General features: G+C 37.6%; 1 protein-coding gene across 1 annotated transcript in view; it reads left to right on the plus strand.

The window, feature by feature from the left end:
- COL25A1 (collagen type XXV alpha 1 chain) overlaps nt 1–21,934 on the plus strand; it is a gene marked incomplete at both ends in the record, with an annotated part of 482,772 nt that overhangs the window by 243,031 nt on the left and 217,807 nt on the right. The window contains 2 exons of the mRNA XM_080697535.1: nt 13,348–13,392; nt 15,780–15,787. Coding sequence (XP_080553661.1) covers nt 13,348–13,392; nt 15,780–15,787 — 53 coding nt within the window. The remainder of the gene's footprint in view (nt 1–13,347; nt 13,393–15,779; nt 15,788–21,934) is intronic.

Genomic DNA, 21,934 nt, shown 5'->3' on the forward strand with positions numbered 1-21,934 from the left:
TTTAAACATTTTTTTACTTTTTAAATTAATTTAGTTTTATATGACTTTTTTTTATCTTGGGGATTGAACTCTGGGACATTCTACTTTTGAGCTACATCCCAGCACTACTTTTATTTCTTGTTTTAAAACTGGATCTTGCTAGATTGCTGAGAGTCTTGCTATATTGCTGGGGCTATCCTCAAAATTCTGATCCTCCTGTCTCAGCCTCTCAAGTACTTTGATTACAGGCATATGCCGCCATGCCAAGTTTATATATAGCTTCTTGAAATTAAGCTAAGGACAGGACAAGAATGATGAAATACAGGAATCAGGCAGAGTAGGATCAGGGCTGGATGTGTTAGGCTGACGAAAACCTTCTATGTTGGGGAAGTGTGTATGTACTTTCTCCTGTATTTTTCTTGGAAGCTTATTGATCAGAGAATCACATGACAAAAATGGTTTGAAATGATTAGTAGTCAATGCAGGTAGATTATAGAGAAACAAATAAAAATTTAGAGCTGAAAAGCAAGAGCTCAAACTATACTATGAGCAACAGGAATGTAGAGAAAGGGATGTGTAAGAGTTGTCTCAAAAAAAATCAGTAGAGCACCAAATTTCTGAGTTTTCGGAGGAAAGGACAAAAAAAAAAAAAACCCACTATTTTGTTAGGAAGGCAATAGGCTTCATTTTTCATAAGTTTGAACCTGAGTAGACATTGAGAAACCAAAATGTAAAAGCTATCATGTGTAAACTGATTATAATGGGTCACATTTCAAGAGTGTCTACTTCGTGCCATATGTGGATCACCTGATAGCATCCTCACAAAGGTGAAGTTGATATTACGGTCCACCTCGTTTGAAGAGGAAGAAACTGAGGCACAAAGAGTACACAGGTGGGTAAGCCAGTGTAGGAAGCCAGCGGAAGAGCTCCATGATCTTTTCATGACCCTTATCCTGTGCCCCTGGAGTCTGACCCGTCAAGAAGGCAGTGAGAGAGGTGCTGCAGAAGGATGCTGACCAAAGATGGCTCACCCTGGGAACTCTATGAGAAGGCCGGGTTGCAGGCAGAAAAGGACTAGAGGTCACTGCTTTCCTCTGGTTTCCTAACTCATCAAAGTCTCCAAACCAAAGTATCGCATATGTAGCACTTCCTTTACCTGTGGACGCAGGTCCTCGCACCTGTCTCGTGCCCGGTGCTCTCAAGTCACATGATCTACCTGATTCTCAGAACAGCTTTGAGGTGGATGTTACCTACATTCTGTAGATGAAGAAACAGATTCTAAAAGGATAATCTGTCCAGTGTCGCATAGCTAGGTTATTGAATAGACACAGTAAACCCCAGTCCAGGTAGCTGCTTTTTAAAGCTATAGTCGGCCATTTTCCTGAGCCAGAAGAAATAATACAAAAGCATTATTGTTATTTCAGGGGGGTTTTGTAGGGGGCATTCTACCTCCAAGCTACACACCCTCAACCCAATTTTTTATTCTTTATTTTGAAACAGGGTCTCACTAAATTGCAGAGAGCCTCACTAAGTCACCGAGGCTGGCCGTGAACCCATGTCCTCCTGTCTCAGCCTCTCAATTACTGGGATTACAAGCATCACCACCATGCCCAGCTGCTATTTCAGCTTTGTAAAAATAGCCATGTACTTAGGATACGGTAATGAATATGATGGACAATAGCTTTCATTTCCAGAAGATCAATATTTTTCTCTCTCCCTTTAAATACTTATATGTAGAAGATTGGTTAAAATCTGGTGTGCATGGTATAAGAATAATTAGCCAAGTTTATATATAAACATATGCTCTCATCCCTTTAGGTTGACCATGAGTGTTTTCACGAATGAAGAAAAGACTAATTTCTTTTTAGTTTTGTAAAGTAAAAAATTATTAACTTTTAGCTAGTGACTTCTTGTGACTATTTTTCACTTAATATGAGAAGCTGGCAAGACATAGTGCTCATGTCCATAATCCTAGTACTTGGGAGAATGAGACAGGAGGATCACAGGTTTGAGAACAGCTTCAGCAACTGAGCAAGTCACTTAGCAACTTAGACCCTATTTCAAAATAATATTTTAAAGATCATTTTGGGAGAATAGCCCAAAGGTAGAATGCCCCTGGGTTCAATCCCCAGAATTAAAAAGTAATAATAACAAGCCTATAAAATTAACATTGGCCTTCAGAAATATAAACCTTTTTTTTTCTTTTTTTTTTTACTAAATTTACTCAAAACTCCAATATTCCTTAATGGCAGCTTGTTTGTCACCAAATGCAGTGATCCACAGTTCTTAGTAAGTGAGCCAGGTTTTAGTCTTAGCATTAGGAATCAAAAGCCAAACTAGGTGGCTGTACACCTTTAACCTACCTCAAACTTACTGGCTGTGGGACCTTCAGTAAGTCACTCGACCTTTCTATCACCACTTTTCAAAGAGATCACACAACTAATATCAGTAAATGAGTGGCTCCAGGGTACAGACATGTGCTAGCACTGGGAAATAAACCATCATCAACCTAGCTCTTACTATTTCCAGTATTTTGTACTCTTCCTTCCCAGCGCTGTGCTTCGGGAAGTTCTCTGACATCTGTAGCATAGCCAGGGTCTTACTCCGTCACTGCCCCGTGAACTGCTTTAGTGTACTCATGACCAGTACCTTTGGGTACAGACCTTTGGGTCCAGGCTCTCCTGCTCCCTACTCCCTCTGAAGGACTGACTCTCTCCTTAGCCTCACCATGGCTTCTTGTTTACTCATTTTCAATCATTAATTTTCAATGTTAGAACAAGTTGTTCTATGATATGATTTTTCCTTTTTTTTTTTTTTTTACAACTGGTTGCTCATGATAGCAATAGGCATACTTACTAATTTAGAGCCAGTTTAAAGAAATCTGGGTCATTTCAATGTTTGTAATAATGTATATGCTACATCCGTGCTACATCCGTGTTTAATTCACTCATCAGGCATTTGGCGAACACTTGAAATATTGCAAGGCATTCATGAAAGCAAATCCCAGTTTCTCTTAGCCCACGCTTTCCTCCGTTTCCCATGGGGATGATTGTTTCAGTCTCTAACAAATTATTTTGTTTATTGAGCATGTGAAAGACTTCAGTGGTTGATCTTATTTTTTTAGTTTGAAAATTCCTATCTTTCAAAGATATGTCTGTCTACCATTCTACATTCCAATAAACATATGTAACATAGAAACTTAAATATTTTTTTCTTGAAAGCTTGGTAACTAATCTTTTCTTTCATGTGACTATATTACATTATATAGATAGTAACAATTCGTGTTATATTGCATATAATCTCTAAAAAAAAAAAAAACCCACATCTTTCCTATTTCCCAACCCTTCAACCCTTCCTCTCTGACATCTTACAGCTTCCTCCCCTTAAAGTAGAAATTTAAAAAGCTGTCATGATAAATCCCCAGTAGGATCATGGGGTAAAACATTCTAGTACCATAATAATGAAACACTTTTTGTGTGGGAAAAGAATGATAGGAAAAACAACTGCACCACATCAGGCCTCATTAAAGCCAATGAGCTGCCACAGCAGGCTATTTGTAGTCATGAACAGTTTCTATTGAATATTTTACTATATTATCTAAATATTAAAAACAGCAATAAAGGAAACCCCTTATTTGTTGGAATCCCATTTCTGGCAGCAATGCTTCTACATAAAGCCCACAATATTTTGTTGCCCTGACTTCAGAAATCTTTCTTTGATTGTGTAAGTGTGGTAGGTACTGTTCCAGTATGTTCTTGCGAGTCTTTGGCCATTTCATAATTGTGGACAAATTTCCTAGTTATAAAATTTATACATATCAATTGATTCTGAATAAACTTGAAATATTTTATTTACACTGTGTGTTAACTAGAACAGAACTTACATTGAGATTAACTGGGAAGAAGTCTTAAGAGGCAATTTTAATTTATTAGCCTTTCTCTACCAGGAGTAGAAATTCAGCCTATTGGAAAATAACTATGGGTATCACATCATTTTGAAAATTAGACTCACCACAGTTCTGATATGTTGCTTCTGTTATTTTAAAGCATTTTTATATCAATTGTTAACATTTCTACTTTAAGTTGCAAAAACATACAAATAAATAAAAGAAAGGTCCTACTCTTGATGTATTTTATGAGCAAATAAGAACATACTTTGCCAGAAAGGCATGCCTTGCTGTTTAAGAACCTCCTCTATTCTGGAATAGCTAGCATATTTTCTTCTACACCAGTGACATTTAAGCTTTTTTGGCTACTAGCTCCAGCAAGAATTTCATTTTACATTCAAACTAGTACACAGATATATATCCTGCCAGTTGGCTTTACCTGGCCTGTTTATACTGTTAATAATCCTATGTATTAGGTACTCAGTGGAGTTCTTTGAGTCTCTTTTAAGCTTTCCATGGGTCACATCAGTTTGGTTTGGTTTTGTTATTTGGTGGCGCTAGGGATCAAACCCAGAGCCTTACACATGCTAGGCAAGTGCTCTACCACTGAGCTGCACCCCAGCCCCTCACATTACTGGTTTTAATCTTAATTCAGTGAACAGTTTCTCTATATATTTAATGTTTTATAAGTCTTACATGGAATTATCAAATTTTTGTGTATAAAACCTTGAAAATTAGCATATTTATGAACAAATTTATAAAATTACTTTAAAGATTTGTCATTTTATGTGATTTAAAAAATCTCTAGGAATTTGATAAAATAACTTTTATTTCTAGTTTTAGGGGATCAGTAGATAATAAATATTCACATTAGCCGGGTGTGATGGCACACGCTTGTAATCCCCGTGCGTGGGAGGCTGAGACAGGAGGATCGCACAGGTTCAAAGCCAGCCTCAGCTGCTTAGTGAGGCTCTCAGCAACTTAGTGAGACCCTGTTTCCAAATAAAATATAAAAAATATAGGGCTGGGAATATAGCCCGGAGGTAGAAAGCCTCTGTGTTCCACTCCCAGTACCACCCATAAATAAATAAATAAATAAATAAATATTCACATTAATAGAATTATGATCTGATTAGGATATAAAAACAAAATTTAGCAACTTTGTTGCTTATAACTAAAATATAGTAAAAAAATTTTAGTAATATTTTATTAGTCTAATATATAAGAATAGAGCCATTGAAGAAATTTTTAGAATGCTTTTTTAGCTAACTGGGTGATGTGTGCATGTATGTCTACACAAGTTTTTTACTCCATTATGATGTATGAATACAATGCACCAATAAAAAATTTAGTTTCTACTGAGAAAGTTCAGAAGGGAATAAAATGGCAAAATAAATCAGTAAATCATTTATCTTCATGACATAACCTGAAGGGAATATGGAAAGAAAAAAAATGAAATGAAAATCTCATTTTTTTCTGTTTGTATTATTATACATATATTTATTTATAAAATAATTGAAGTTGTTAGGATTTTATATGTAGTATTTGCCTTGTCACATAAAATTATTGAGTTAAAAAAAAAGGAAAAGCCACTTTTCCAAGTTTTAAATTCAATCCATTGCTTTAAAATAAATATTGAGGCTGGGAATATAGTTCTGTGGTAGAGTGCTTGCTTAGCATGTACATAGCCTTGCCTCAATTCCAAGCCCTGCATAAACAAACAAACAAACAAAGAAACAGACTGTGTATCTAGATGAGCGTGCTGGCTCACGCGCTTGTAATCCCCGCACTTGGGAGGCAGAGACAGGAGGATCGCACAGGTTCAAAGCCAGCCACACTGGCATAAGAGACCCTGTTTCCAAATAATAATATAAAAATAGGTCTGGGAGTGTAGCCCAGAGGTAGAAGGGTTTCCAGGAACCCCAGTACCCCCACCAAAAAAAATAAAAATACTGTGTATCTAAATAACACTCTGAATCAAACCTAGGGCCTTACACATGCTAGGCAAGTGCTCTACCACTGAGCTGCACCAGGGCCCCTCACATTACTGGTTTAATCTTCATTCAGTGAACACAGTTCACTGGAACTCAGCTATTTTGAACTGTTACCTATAATTTATTACGATTAGCTTTATATGCTGACATTCCACAAAGATTAGAAACTTGAAATAGTGTAAAGCAAAAACACACATAAAATTTATTAAAAATAAGTCTGTGATACATATCGTGGAATACATGCTAAATTTAGAAATATTCATTTTTAAATTAACCTGGTAAAGTAAAAGTGGCCTGCATCAAATAGCTGGTAGGCAGTATCCCTTCAAGGTTTCATCAAGGGATCAGCCCCATATCAGTTGCTAGAGATAAAAGGATGAACAAGAGAATTCCTACCCTTAAACACCTACACACTGTAACAAGGAATAAAGATAGATCTTCTAAAGAAGCCATATTATAATACCTATGAGGCAGGACGTTGATAAAATGAATCATTTGGATTTTTTTTCTTGCTGTGTTTGGCCTCTCAATCTATGGAATATGAGTTCAGAAATGAGGGACAATGTGTCAATCAAAGAGCACCAAGTTTGGAATCTAGAAGCTCGTATCTGCTGTGTGAGACCTGGGGCAGGTTGTTTCAGCTCTCAGGACGTTGGTTTTACATTTACAGAAATGTGAATCATTAGCCGGGCATGGTTAGGGTACACTTGATAATTCCAGTACTTGGGAGGCTGAGACAGAAGAGTCGTACGTTTGTGGCCAGCCTCAGCTACTTAGGCCCTCGGCAACTTAGACCCTGTTTCAAAACAAGAAATAAAAAATAGGGTTAGCGGCGTAACTCAGAGGTAGAATACCTCTCGGTTCAACTCCGAGTACTGAAGGGAAAAAATAAATCATTTTAAAACTTATTTTAGCCAACGAACTTTTCTTCAAATGGTTGTAATCTAATATGGGAAATTGGAACTGCTTTGATGGTCCAGCATAACATGCTGGATATAAAAGACAGACATGTTGTAAGTCTAGAAGAAATAAATTTTAGTCCTCCTCTACCAGGCATTTTCTGTCTAAGCTTTTTTTTTTTTTTTTTTTTTTTCTAATTGTGGAATGAAAGGCTCTGGTCCATCTTGAAGGAATTTTAGGCATCAAGCAAACCAGCAGGTGGAAGGACTTTGGGGAAGGCTCTGAAATCAATCTGTGCCTACTTGTGAGGTTAATCCAAAGATCTGAAGGTAAAGCTGATTTAGTCTTCGGAAAGTAGCTGCAGGATAGAGAGGTTGGTTCAAAAAGGATGATCCACTGTCTCCTCTGCACCCAGACAGGTTCCTCCCTCCCAAGAACCAGCTACAGCTGCTGGGATCATGTCAGACAGAGGAGCACCCTGGTGTGCACACATTTCTCCCCAGGCCTCCCTGTCCCAGCATGCATCTTGTGCCAAGAGGCTCCTGCCTCTGTGAGCTGCTTCTTACTCCTTCCCTCCCCACAACAGGTTCAGTCTCCAGCTATTTCCATTGCTTTGACATCTCCATTTATCTGCCTAGAGAATTCTGAATAGGAGTATTTGTTGGCATCAGGCTAGTGGTGCACACCTCTAATCCCAGTACTTGGGTGACTGAGACAGGAGGATCACAGGTTCAAAGCCAGCCTCAGCTGCTTAGCAAGAACCTGTTTCAAAATAAAAAATAAAAACGGCTGGGAGTGTAGCTCAGAGGTAGAATGCTCCTGGGCTCTACCTTCAGTACCACAAAAACAGATTATTCATTGGGGAAATATTTACCAATTGAGATATTTTATGGTATATTTTCTGATGTACTTAAGAGATTTCTGTGACTCTGGAGATGAAACTTCTAAGTTTCAGCTTTTTATTTGGATGAATTAAATTTTATTCATTTTGTTAATTTAAAACTTTTATTTGTTTAATAACTTATTTCATAATGAATGTAATAACTTATTTTTTATTTTCTCTTATTAAAATATATTGCAATATTAAATTCAGCTTGTTCATTTGACACCAGATATAATTTTACCATTTTTTGTCTTTATTTTTTATTGGTACATTGTAATTATACATTAAGATGAAGTTCAGATTCATTCAGTTTTAAAAGTCCTACTATATTTACTGATGAATATGACAGTAAATTCATATAGAAATTATACGTTTCAATGTATTGGTGAAAAATAGACATTAAAATATTCATATATTTTTGTCAGTTTTCATCTTCATGATAATCATATATGTGGCTGAATAGTCTTATTTACCAACTGTTTTAGGAGATTAAATCAAAGAATTTAATTCAAAGCTTAGTATTTAAAAATTAAGAGATCTTAGCCAGGCGTGGTGGCGCACGCTTGTAATCCCCACGCTTGGGAGGCTGAGACCGGAGGATCGTGCAGGTTCGAAGCCAGCCGCGCTGGCTTAAGAGACCCTGTTTTCAAATAAAATAGGCCTAGGAGTGTAGCCCGGAGGTAGAAGGGTTTCCAGGAACCCCAGTACCACAAAAATAAATAAATAAATAAAATAAAATAAATAAATAAAAAATAAAAATTAAGAGATCTTTAAACTCTCTCCTATGTTATCTTCATAATACTAAACTGCCTCTTTGAATATATTTGAAAAATAATAGTAATCTCCAACAATCTAATTCATACACATAAATATATTTTCTTACCAAATACTCAAATATTTTATTATCAATATTTACTAATAAAATAGAAGTAAAGCAAAAGAGAAACTAATATTTAGTGAGTATGTGTCTTTACATACAGTTATTACCTTCATGGATATTCAGTCAGAAATTAATTCTCTAATAATTCATACCATTAGAAACCATTAAGCCATTCTTGTAGCAATATGGTAGCATTTCTCCCTGCTCTCAGATTATTATGACAACACACTTAGGTGCAGTTGGCCAGAACCTGCTGTTTGCTTTCTGTCTGTCTACATGATGCCTGTTATCTAAAAAGCAGACATAGTCAGAAATGTGCATTGAAATAGAAAGCAAAGCGAAAGGTCAAACTGAAAAGCCCAGACGATTACAAATTCTGAAACTTTTCTCTGCCGCTTCCTGCACATTTAGTTGTAAATGTTTTTATGAGGAAAAATGTTTTGAAATACATATAAAATATTTGTGAAAATCTCTTCTCAGAGAAGTTTATGTTTAAACATAATACTGATGGGAGTTGAGAATAGTGAACAGATAGAACAAATAGAGGTGAAATCCACAGGTTTAGGTAATCATTCAAGAAGCCAGATAAGAGTATTCAGCTGCTTGCAATACTACTGCCTTCCTACCGCAAGAAGACTCACAGAGGGTCACAGGTGCACCCCGAGGCACTAATCTAACCTAGAGAAAAGTCCTGAAGCAGCATGCCATTGGTCAGGAGCAGAGAAGTCCTGGGTCAAAAGCACTGGCTTGATGTAAGAGGCCTTACCATGATGTTATTTGATTGCCTGCATCTTTCTGGAGTTGGGTTTGTAATCACTGGTCTTCAGAGCATTACCATTATGGCTCCATTTTTTGTTTTGTTTTGTGTTGTAAATCAACTTCTGTCTCTGTTTTTTTTGTATTATCTTTACACTGTTAGCAAAACCAGCCTTTCTGAAGCATGAGCACTACCCATTGTCATGAATCTTCTAACCCTGAAGGACAATCTGGTTTTCTATTCTTCTCTTTTCTGTAATTCATTCTTTATTGCATGGATTCTCTGCTTGGAAGTTTGGCTTCCTCTGTTGCTGATAGCTTCTGCCTTTTCTCTTCCCATTCATATTCTTGAGTCAGTTTTCTTCTGCAGAGTCATGTCTCTGAAAATTCCTATTGCAGATCTCTGGCTAAGTTCAACGAGTAAGAATCATGTTCCAGCCTTTATATTTGTTCTTACAGTTTGTGCCTGGCTGACACTTCATCACTGAGATTGGAATAGAAATGGTCACTATCTTTTTCAACTGTTAATATCAGTTTTGTCTGGGAAACATCTATCATGTGTCTCCTCTGATGTTGCTTCTTCTCACTCGGCTGAACTGCCAGCTGTCCCTTGTCCAATTCATCTCATCTATTTCATTTTTTAGTTTTGGTTTTGGTCTTAAGTTCAGAAACAAGATCAAATTCTTTTATCCACACAATAGGCTTCAGATTTCAATTTTTTTTGGTAAGGAAGATCTTTAACTAGGTCTTTTGAAAGTTTTGTGTAATTGATTAGTTCACTGAGCTCAGTATAATCCTCATTACAGTCTTCTTCTTCCTGTTGTAATCATAATATATTCTTCTGCAACCCAATATTTTCTTTGTAAATCCAGTATATTTCAGATTCTTGGACTGGGGATATAGCTCAGTAGTGGAGGGCTTGTGTGGCGTGTACAGGGCCCTGGGTTTAATCTCTAGTACTGGAAAAAAGAAAATTGTGTGTGTGCGAGCACGTGCAGTGCACGCATGCTTTCATCTTCTCTTGGTTTGATTTTCTTTCAAATATTATGATACTCTTTTTAAAACCTTGTCATCGTCAATAGATACCTGTCTTACCAAATGGCTTTCATTTTTACCTTCTCTTCTTCCTTTCTCAATATAACAGATTTTCTGCAAGATTTGATTCTTTAACCTTTCTGAGTTAGTATTTGAGACAGACATATTCATAAATGCCATCCCTTTGTTTTTTGATTTCTTAAAAAGATACTACTGTTTCCTTGATCATTGTTCACCATCTGATATCATTTAAGTATTTTTAATTTAAGTTTAAAAATATTTATGCAATCCTTCTTTGACTTGATGAATTTTACTATATCGATGAACATCCTTTATGGGGAAAATAGCAAGCAAGCTAATTCCCAATAAATAAATTAAAATTATAGGTTTCTAAGACATGTGATAAAAATCGGGGCTGGACCTTTTGGCACCTTCCTTGTGCCAGAGGTAGTAAGTAGTCACAATACCTTTCATCATCAACTGCTTCTCTTTATTTCTAACATTTTCTCTTTATCTTTGAATATTCCTAAGTTTCTCCTTCTGTATATTTAACTTAGAGTTGCTTTTGTTTGCCACTTGAAGTATAAAGTCAATCTTAGGACTCCTATATTCAATTCTGGAAAATTGTCACCTATTATCTCTTTTAGCAATGGCTACTAATGATCCCACTGGGTGAACCACAGACATCCTAAGTGTATAATATTTGCTCACTTATTCTTAGATTGATTTACACTACAAACATATGATCACTAATCTCGAGGAGGTCATATATATTAGAACATGTCAGTATCTGCATGTATGTATATATGTGTTTGGTCAGGTGTGTAAATGTATATATTTTTTTACCTATTAAGTTCCCATTGGGTTTATTTGCCTGTTGATTCTACTACTCTTCACTTGGCCAATTATACTTTGAATATGACATAAACCTCCCTTTATTTCAGAATATAGAAAGAAATTTGGAAATTCTAATGGCATTTTTGGACATCTTTACAAAGCTGCTTCTCTTAATATTTTCAAGCAAACCTATTGCTTGGTTTTTATTTTTATTTTTTATTTATTTATTTTTTTGGTGGTACTGGGGTTCCTGGAAGCCCTTCTACCTCCGGGCTACACTCCCAGACCTATTTTTACATTTTCATTTTTGGAAACAGGGTCTCCTAAGCCAGCGCGCGCGGCTGGCTTCGAACCTGCGCGATCCTCCTGTCTCCGCCTCCCAAGCGCGGGGATTACAAGCGTGCGCCACCACGCCCGGCCTATTGCTTGGTTTTTAATCTCTCAGAAAACACACATGAAGCCAGGCATAGTGGCCCACGTCTCTGATATCAGTACTTGGGAGGCTGAAACTGGAGGTTCACAGCATTCAACTATAGCTCAGCAATGTTTTGAGACTTACCAACCTAGAAAGACCCTATTTATAAACAAAAAATTAAAAAAGAGCTAGGCATGTAGCTAGCTTAGAGGTAGAATGCCCCTGGGTTCAATCCTCAGTACCACCAAAAATAAAAGGAAGGAAGGAAGGCAGACACCCAAAGCCAGACTTATCCTGAGTGAGAAACCTAGGGTAATTAACTAACTGGCCCACTGATGTTTTTTATTTTTCATGGTAGTATTTCCATGTGTAAGCCAGTAGCCCAGCACCAAGGGTCAGCTGCAAGCCAAGGCCCATGCTGTAGCTCATTCTTTGAAGCCAGGCAGCCGCCTATTTTCCTTGGCATTTTTCTCCCAGAAAGTATTATTATCTCTCAATTCTCATTGTAGGATAATTACTCTCTTGTATTCGCCTGAACCGTAATTCAGTGGGTGCTATTCCAACCTAAGGAAATGAAGAGAGAAATTATGTAATTGAGAATAATGGTTTGAAAGCTATGTATGTCTAGAATTTTATGCTAAGTCTGATGCATACTAGCTTGGTGGTCTTCACAGGCAGTTCACTGGGGGAAAAAAAAGATTTTTTCTCTGCCTTTATGATGGCATTATCATAGCTGAGTATGGTGGCACAGGCTCATAATCCTAGTACTTGGGAGGAAAGACAGGAGGATAGTAGATTCAAGGCCAATCTGGGTAACTTAGTGAGATACTATTTCAGAATAAAAAATAAAAAGCATTGGGTATATAGTTTGGAGGTAGGGAACCCCTGAGCTTTCCCCCAGTACTTCCCATACACACTAAATAAATAAAGTGAAATGCCTTTTAAAAAGAAAAGTATGGCATTCTCGTAAAGGCTAACTTTATTAAATCACAATAATGAGACAGAAAAACTGAACTTTAAGGTGACTACTTAAATACAATTTAGTGAATTTAATATTCAGGTGATTCACAAAGAAGTTTTAATTTGTTCACAGTTAATAAAATAGAAATATCTGTAAGTCTCATTTCCTTTACCGATATACGTATTTAATTAACTTCTCATTAAACATTTTCAGAAGAAACATGATGAACCTGACTGAAGAGAAACTGGTCATTTGGGCCTGGTATTTTAAATTGGCAATATACAAAAAATAAATATTTATAGAAAACATGAAATTTTAATGCTAACAATTTGCTTAGAAAAACCTTTCTTTATTGATATCCCAGCAGGTGGAAAAAAAAGTGTGCATCTTTAGTGTCTTAGGTAAAAGTCGATAACTAGATAGCTAGACCAGTGTTTACAATTAAATGGAGCTTAAAAGACAGTATTGACCTTTACAAACATTTTGTCTCTTGAGATTGGTGGTTAAAGACAGAGACTATAAGCTGGATGTGGTGGCATGTGCCTGTAATCCCAGTACTTGGGAGGCTGAGATAGCAAGATCGCAGGTTTGAGGACAGCCTCAGCAAGTAGTGAGATGCTTATCAACCTAGCAAGACCTTGTTTCCAAATAAGATATAATATAGGGCTGGGGGTGTAGCTCGAAGGTAGAATGCCTCTGGATTCAACCCCTAGTACCACAAAAAAGAAAAAAACAAAGACTTTATAGAAACTATCTACTAGCCATTCTGCAAGCAGGAAAAATAAGTTAAACTACACTGAATTTTTTTTTTTTAATTTCAGGTCCTCCAGGGAAACGAGGGAAGAGGGGCCGAAGAGGAGAATCTGGTAAGTCTCCCTTTCTGGGGCTCAGTGTCACTCATGTTCTAGTGATGTCCCCACATCTGTTCTCCCAAGTTAGCACTAACACTGCTTGGTGGGATCGTATGTATATGTGCTTAAATCTGGGCTAGAGCTAGAATTTTTCTATCTTCTCCTTAGCTCTATCAAACTTCAAAAAAGAGTAGTTTGCAGATAATTGTTGATTACAGTTTAATAACTACTCATACCCAATTTTGGCTTCCTTGTTGTGTCCGGTCTGTCCTTCTTGCACAGTGGAGGATTTCTGAGCTGCACACATTGTGGCAACTTACCCATGCTTGCATCTCCTTAAGTGGTCAGAAAATGTATGTCTTTTGGAAAAACATGTGCCTGAGGACTCTGAGGCTGGTGTCGTGGAAAGCTTTATTATTCTTTTATTCAACTGGCATAATTTTGTCATTTCTGACTCCTGTTCTTTGCAAATGTTGGGGTTTTTATCCTCCTTGTGTATCCATAAAATTTTAGTGATGATAAGAATATTCATCATCAATCTAGCACATTCATTTTGTAGTTGAAGAAACAGAGACTCCAAGCAGACAGGCAATTTGGTCAAGGCCGTGCAATTTTTACAAGTAGAACTTGAAACAGAACAATTGTTATGACTCCTACTTCAGTTTTGTTTCTTTGTTGCTTTTAGACCAAATCAAAATAGGCAAAGTAAAACAGAAAAGCCAAATTGAAATATTTTAAAGAGCCAGGCATGGTGGCACAGGTTTGTAATCCCAGCACTTGAGAGGCTGAGACAGGAGGATTGCGGGTTCATGGCCAGCCTCTGATACTTAGGCCCTTTGCAACTCAGTGAGACTCTATTTTAAAATAAAGAATAAAAAATCAGCCTGGAGGTTTTGCTCGGAGGGAGGTAGAATGCCCCTGGGTTCCATCCCCAGTACCACCATACACACAAAGAAATATTTTCAAAACCAATATGTGCGAGTAGATAAGCTCATTTGCTATTTACTTGTACCAGGAAGTCTAAGATTCCAAAAATGTAAATGACCAGATTACACTTACCAGATCATCATCAGCTCTTCTCTTCATGAAAAGGTTATTTAAGGTTTGACTCCAGAACACTGAGAAATGTTGTTGCCTAGCATTTCATATAAGGGCTTATCAGTATTAAAATAGTCTATCACTAAGTGTTGCAAAGGTGAAGACTAACCTATCAAGAGGAGCAGACAGCTGAGTTATTTTAGAAGATCTCATTTGCTATTTAATTTCGAAAAAGATGTCAAAGTAGAAAGGGATTATGAAAAATTTATTAATTTGAGGAGTGTAACTAATGAATTCCTTTAAAAAATATCCTCAACAGCTATCTTTAAACCTCATTGAAACTAATTGGACACTTGTATAACTATTCTTCGCCAAGTGCAAAGTTCCATAACAGAGTCCACTTTACAAATTTGTTTTGAAGAAAAAGAAATGACAATGCTGCTGGAGTTGGGCATGGTGGCACACACCTGGAATCCCAGTGCTTAGTGGGCTGAGGCAGGAGAATCACAGAGTAAAAGCCAGCCAATCTAGTGAGACTTTCAGCAAGTAGCAAAATCCTGTTTCTAACCAAAAAAAAAAAAAAATTTTTTTTAAATAGGACAGGATATGTAGCTTTGAGGTAGAATGCCCCCAATGTTCAACTAAAAAAAAAAAAAAAAAAAAAAAAGGAAAGAAAGAAAGTAAAACACTGTTGGAGTCAAATAATCACTGACATGATCTTTTTGTCAAAAGAAAATTTGTGTTTATGCAAAGTTCTTTAGAAACATAAAAATCATTGCCCACATTCCTGGCTACTTAAAATTGGTGCTTTAATTGAGCACATAGTATGTGAAATATTTAATTTTTTTAGCCTTTTCCTGAGTTTTGATATCTCATAGTTTTTAAAAAAATGCAAACACTAAGACTTAGTCTTTTGTGTATTGAATTAAAAACATCCAACAACATTGTTTTAAGAAAGCATTTTTAAATCAATAGTGCATTTCTGACTTTCTGTTTTACCAAGAATTTAAATAACTAAAGATCGTCCTGATTCACATTTTATCTAAACTTTTTAAAATTAGACCTTTGTTTCATAAGAAACTTGAATCTCTCAGTAATCCATAAATAGTCCATGAGGAATCTGAAAATCTCTTGAAATTTTATGTTAAATTTTAGTGCAGATGTAAATGTGTTTTTTAGGATGGTCTCAAAGAGTCCATGACCTAAAGAGAAGGTAAAGAATCATTGAATTCTATATAATCTCCATGTCCCTTATATTATGCTGATAAGTATGATGATTCTTTAATCTTTTATTTAATATTGATTTTGTATGTTCACTGATTGCTTTCTCTTTTTCTTCTCTCTCCACCCCTCTGACCCCACAGGTCCTCCTGTAAGTACATTTGATGATTTTGGTTCTTCTTCATTAATCAGGATCACGTATGTTAAAATTTGTTTAAAACATTAAAATCTCACCTATGTTTTAGTTCAAAATGTGTTACTGCCCTTCTAAGAGCACTTAAAGTTCGGAAACTTATTTTTAAGTACACAATTTGGGGGATCATGTGATATGTTGGGGCACAATATTTGTCCATTAAAATTTTTTATTTTTTTATCTGATTACATACAGTTACTCTCTTGGGTTTGGGGATAACTTATGAAGCTTCTGATTTTAAATTATTTTTCTGGAATTCTAAGGTTTTTTTGTAAGCAAATCTCCTAGCTATTTCACACTTTTTTTCCCCATCTGTTTAAAGTTCTATCTGAAATATTTGTATTTGCCAATCCACCAAATGTAGATGGCAACCTGATCGTGGATGTGAGACCCCGTGTCCTCCCGGGTAGGGAACGCTCCCTTTGAAGTCTGCTGGAGTTTTGGCTGCCTTGAGAGCCTGAGATGGGGTCCTTGGAGAGTTCCACTCTCTTTTCTCTTTCCTTGAGTAGGTCATGGCTGCAGCATTCCAGTCTGCTTTGCACTCACAGGAACAGCTTATCTTGTCAGCTTTGAGCTAGATGTGTTTTTGAGTAATATCCTGGATATCTCTTGTCTGACCCCAGTGTTTATACTGTGCTCTGTGCATTTACGGTAGCTGTGATCACTGGCCTGGAGATATTGCCTCATCTCGGTTTGCTGCCGGGCTCACAGACTCCGCATTGGCAACTTATCTAACAGACCAGCGTGGCCCGGGGAGAGGGGCTTAGCATATAACTCCTGCACTTGGTTCAGAGGAAGCATTGGCTTCCAAATATCTTTTGCAGTCTTCCTGCCACGCTCAAGAATGGAACATAAATCATGTTCAAAATGACTTTGCCTCTGTTACTGACTTTCAGCTCTTGCTTAATGGTAGGCAGATGGCATGCCCTGGGTCTAGGAGCCCTTAGTCTTTTACTTCATATGTAAGCCTCTGTCTTTGAAACTAAAAGCAAGCCACTACTACCGAGAGGAAACTTCAGAGTTTACAGCCAGTATAGCATGTTCAAGACTCTTTCTTTTGTGAAATATGTGTTTATCATGCCAAGAGATTGCTAAGTAACGTTTCTGCCTTTCCATGGGTAACCTTGGGGGTTCTCTTATTTCCTCTTTGGTTTATAAATTCAAGTGGTCAGATAGCTCTTGCTTCCTTGGGCCATCTGTTAGTCCAGATTTTCTATTTAAAGATTGTTTGTCCATCAGTATTATATATAAAGAAAAAATTAACATTCTTAAGCCTGAAGTGTATGGTGTAACATTGAAATTGAGTTGGGGGGCCGGGCATGGTGGCGCACGCTTGTAATCCCTGCACTTGGGAGGTGGAGACAGGAGGATCGCGCAGGTTCGAAGCCAGCCGCGTTGGCTTAAGAGACCCTGTTTCCAAATAAAAAGTATAAAAATAGGTCTGGGAGTGTAGGCTGGAGGTAGAAGGGTTTCCAGTAACCCCAGTACCACCAAAAAAAAAAAAAAAGAAATTGAGTGGGGGGCTTGCAAAGGAGGCAAACACCAACCAAGTTATTAAAGGCCTCTTTAATCAAAAATTGTAACCTTCAGGTGAGGTCTGCCAACTGTGGGGGAAGGGGGAAGAGGGAAGGGATGGATGACCTAGCAGCAGAGCCACACGGTCAGCAGAGTCATGCAACAGAAAGGAAGTGTGTGTGTGTGTGTATATATATATATATATATATATATATATATATATATATATAATCAGGGGTCTTGGGGTGGGCCTAGGAGCATGGGGATGCCGAGTCTCTCACAACATCGGAGTCTCGCAGCATCTGGAGTCTGTCCACTATGTCTAGTCTCGGGTCATCTCCGCTCTAGCTTCCGGGGTTCTGCCTTTTGTCCTTGCTGCAGGGTCCCGTGGGGGAAGGGAGGGATCTGACCTATCATATAGGAGGCAGTGTTCTAGGCACTTTACACAGAGAATTTCATTTTGTCCTGGCCAGCCTTCTGTCATCTCCCTTCTGCTCAGGAAGGAATGGACGCTTGCTGAGGTCAGCTGCTGGAGGTGCCCAGAGAGGGTCTGCCAAGTCGAGACTCACCTAGACCTCTCTGACTTTCAATCCTTTTGGTGTCTGACTTTTTCCTATTCTTTATGAATTATACTGTGTTGTAACATGAATCATTACTACCCAGGTTTGACATGCCATAAGTTAAATTACCTCTTAATATAAATAATTATACCTGATGAAGGACTGACCAAAAACATGAAACGACTCATCTGCAGAGCAAGCATTGCCGCTACTCTGTCTCAGCGATGTTTTAAGGAAGCCATGGGAGCTGAATGTGGTAGTGCATGCTTGTAATCTCAATACTTGGGGGGCTGAGATAGAAGGATCAAAAGTTCTCAGCCAGCCTCAGCTACTTAGGGAGGCCCTCTACAACTTAGTAAGACCCTGTTTCAACTCTTTAAAGCACATGATGGTGGTGTATTCATTTCGAGTCACCCCCTCATGCCATTTTGGCATGGGGCTGTATTTCTATTTTCTGTATTTCTTTCTTTCTAATAAATTTCTTAAAATCTTAAAAAAAAAGCACATAATGTACTTAAACATATCAAAGCCAATCAGGAAACCAAGCATGGGAAAGAGGGAAGGGGTTAGGGACTGGGAAAGGGCTAATTGGATGATGTGTGCATGTATATCTCCACAAGTTTTTTTTTTTTTTAATTCCATTAAGATATACATATACCCGGGTGTGGTGGCACACGCTTGTAATCCCCAAGCTTAGGAGGCGGAGACAGGAGGATTGTGCAGGTTCAAAGCCAGCCTCGCTGGCTTAAGAGACCCTATTTCCAAATAAAAAATATACACTCCGGGAGTGTAGCCCGGAGGTAGAAGGGTTCCATCCCCAGTACCACCAAAAAAAAAAAAAAAAAAAAAAGATACAACTACAATGTACCAATTGTACCAATAAAAATGTACTAAAAAGCCGGGCTTGGTGGCGCACCCTTGTAATCCCTGCACTTGGGAGGCAGAGACAGGAGGATCACGCAGGTTCGAAGCCAGCTGCACATGCTGGCTTAGAAGACCCTGTTTCCAAATAAAAATGTAAAAATAGGCCTGGGAGTGTAGCCCGGAGGTAGAAACGCTTCCAGGAACCCCAGTACCACCAAAAAAAAAAAAAAAAAAGTACTAACAATATAAAGAATATAAAAAGGTTAGATTGTAAATCCCAGCATTTGGGAGGCTGAGACAGGAGGATCATGGTTCGAAGACAGCCTCAGTACTTAGTGAGGTTCTTTGCAACTCAGTGAGACCCTATTTCCAAATAAAGAATAAAAAATAGGACTGGGGTATAGGTCGGAGGTAGAATACACCTGAGTTCTATCCTTAGTACTGAAAAAAAAAATTTTTTTAAAGGGGAGAGGGTATATCTCAGAGGTAGAATGCCTCTGGGTTTAATCCCCAGTAGTGAAAAAAGGAGGAGGAGGAAGAAGAGGAGGAGAAGTAGAAGAAAGAAGAAGAAGAAAGAATAAGAAGCCTGTATGAAAGAAATAAGACAGAACTGGGAGTTTCCTGACTCAAATATGATTCAGATTGCTCACATTTGATAAGATAAAAACCCTTGATTGTAAAAAGAGGAAAAATATTTTGACTATGCTATCTTTACTGATGCAGTAGAGTCCTACTCCAGATTATGTGGGCTGTTGATGGCAAATTACCTCATAATGAAATCCTGATTAGCCTCTAATTTTTAAGCCTTCACTCATCATTTCCATGAAGAATCTGCTTTCCATCAAATTTTGCTTCAGAATAGGTGGTTTTCTTTTGTTGTTATTGTTGTTTTGTGGTAGGAATTGAAGCAGGGGCATTCTTCCTCCAAGCTATAATCACAACCCTTTTTTATTTTTATTCTGAAACAGGGTCTTACTGGGTGGATGGGAGTCTCATTACTTGCTGAGGCTGTCTTTGAACTGTGATCCTCCTATATTAGCCTCCCAAGTACTGGGATTACAGGTGTGCACCACCATGCCTGGCTTACCATATGGTATTATAAGAAAGTTTCTATTACATTTCTTTCATCCAAATAAATAGTAATGAACAGTGCCATTATTATGATCACATAGATTTAATATCAAACCCCAAAGCAATATCCAATTATTGATGATTTGAATTTCGAATGATCTTATTCTTCCTCATTTTACTGTCATTTTTTTCTTTTATATAAACTGAAATCTGACAGCTTATACAATTTTATTTTTCAGTGTCTTCTAAAATTACTCAACTATCTCCACAAACAGAAACCGGAAACAATAGCAGGGCGTGTGTTACTATTTTAATCTCAGTCACCCTTGCCTTCATTCTGTACTCTGGAAGTAAAGCACAAAGGTAGTAGTGTAAGAGGTTGGATGATGGTCTTGCTTCTGGAGCTCAGTCTTTGGCACAGAACCAATGGCAGATCAATCCCTCAAACTTCCTCCTGGCCCTGGGTGTCTGTGGCTCTGTGGCTTCCTGTGAACAGAAAGATTATGAAGTGTAACCTGGGTTCTGACTACATTTTTCTTGTCATTCACTTTCACTTTGCAGTGAAATGTACTCCCACAGTGCAAAAGACAGGACTGGGCACTCCTTACAAGGCAGAGAACCACAGCAGATTGCTTGGCCCCATGAAGGGTGGCAGATCTCATTGTCATCACAAAGAGTCACCTGTTTTTCATCGCCCTCCTAAAGTCAGATTAAAAAACAAAACAACACCAAGGAAACTATACTTAAGGATAAAATTTAATTTTTCAAACTTAAATTGACTATTACATTTGATATGTTTTAGAAATCTTGAAAAATCACACTAGGATTATGTATGGATATATAATTATATGTTTCTCTTGTCAGTTTCCATATTCTTGCATATTGAGGTCATTTATGACCTAAAACTTGAAATGCAACTTGAATTAGATCCCACATATCAGTTACAGGAAACTGTTCAGCCTTGCCTATTTTGACAGGAAGATATTACTACCACTGGAGTCTCTACTATAAAAAGGCTATAGTGGAGAAATTTTATGACGGTGTGAGTAATTTCTTTTTATGTAACTATCAGATCCTTTTTCTATTATCTTCCTCGTGAATGTAGCACATAGTAGAATATTGCAGTAGGGACTCCGTGCAAGGCACTTTGAGCATTCAGCTCCAATGCCACAGCTGTGTTTGTAAGAATGAGGACTGACCTGACCATCGTGTCTCCTCACTATGGAATTGTACCTCCTATTTTGAAAATCTTTAAAATATATTCCTATTTAAATATGAAGCAGAAGATTCAATCAGGAATTTGCAAAATAACACTAGGGATTTCCAATGGATCCAGTTTTCTTCCTGGTTTTGATCTTTGTCAGAGTCAGTAGGGGATGCCGGCTCTCTGTCCTGTTGTCCCAAAAGGAAGTGTCGTTCTAATATTCACAGGGTCACAGAATCCAGCAGGTCCTATAATTGTTGCCAGAAAAAGAGTCAGGAGACCTTTTTTAGCTGGCTGTTTTATTTGTATCAGTCTATCAAGCCCTATAATTATGCTTGACTGACAGAGATATGATGTTATTGTTGGTAGCAAGAACCCTCCGAGGTGTGAAACTCGACGCTGCTGTGCAGCCTGTTCTGTTCCATCCACCTCCAACAATTGTCAACCCGGTTTGAACCCTAGAATCTTGTTGACAGATGAATGAAGCAGACTTAGCCAAGTTAAGCTTACAGTACTATTTCTGCCAATGTGGTAGATGAATTAGGAAAAGAAAACTCTGTAGAATGTTCAGATGAAAAACTGACATTTTACTTCATATTGGAAAAAAACCTATATGACGCTTGACTCAAAAGTAAGTCTTTTGCAGATATAACTACAAGTAATAGCAAGTACCTACCATATGTCACTTTACATACAAATTCTCCTAATGCCCTATGACCTATATATTTATTGTATTCTTTTATAGAGGAGGAAACTGAAAGTTGGTCCAATCAAATAATTTGCCCAAAGATGCACTTCCACGCGGGAGGTTGAACTGGAATTTGAAGCCAGGCCTATCTCTCTTCAAAGCCTACTTTCCCCATATTTCTAAATGAGGTTTTCAGGAAAAGG

This window comes from Muscardinus avellanarius (genome assembly GCF_963383645.1).
Source record: "Muscardinus avellanarius genome assembly, chromosome: 6".
Taxonomy (NCBI): Eukaryota; Metazoa; Chordata; class Mammalia; order Rodentia; family Gliridae; genus Muscardinus; species Muscardinus avellanarius.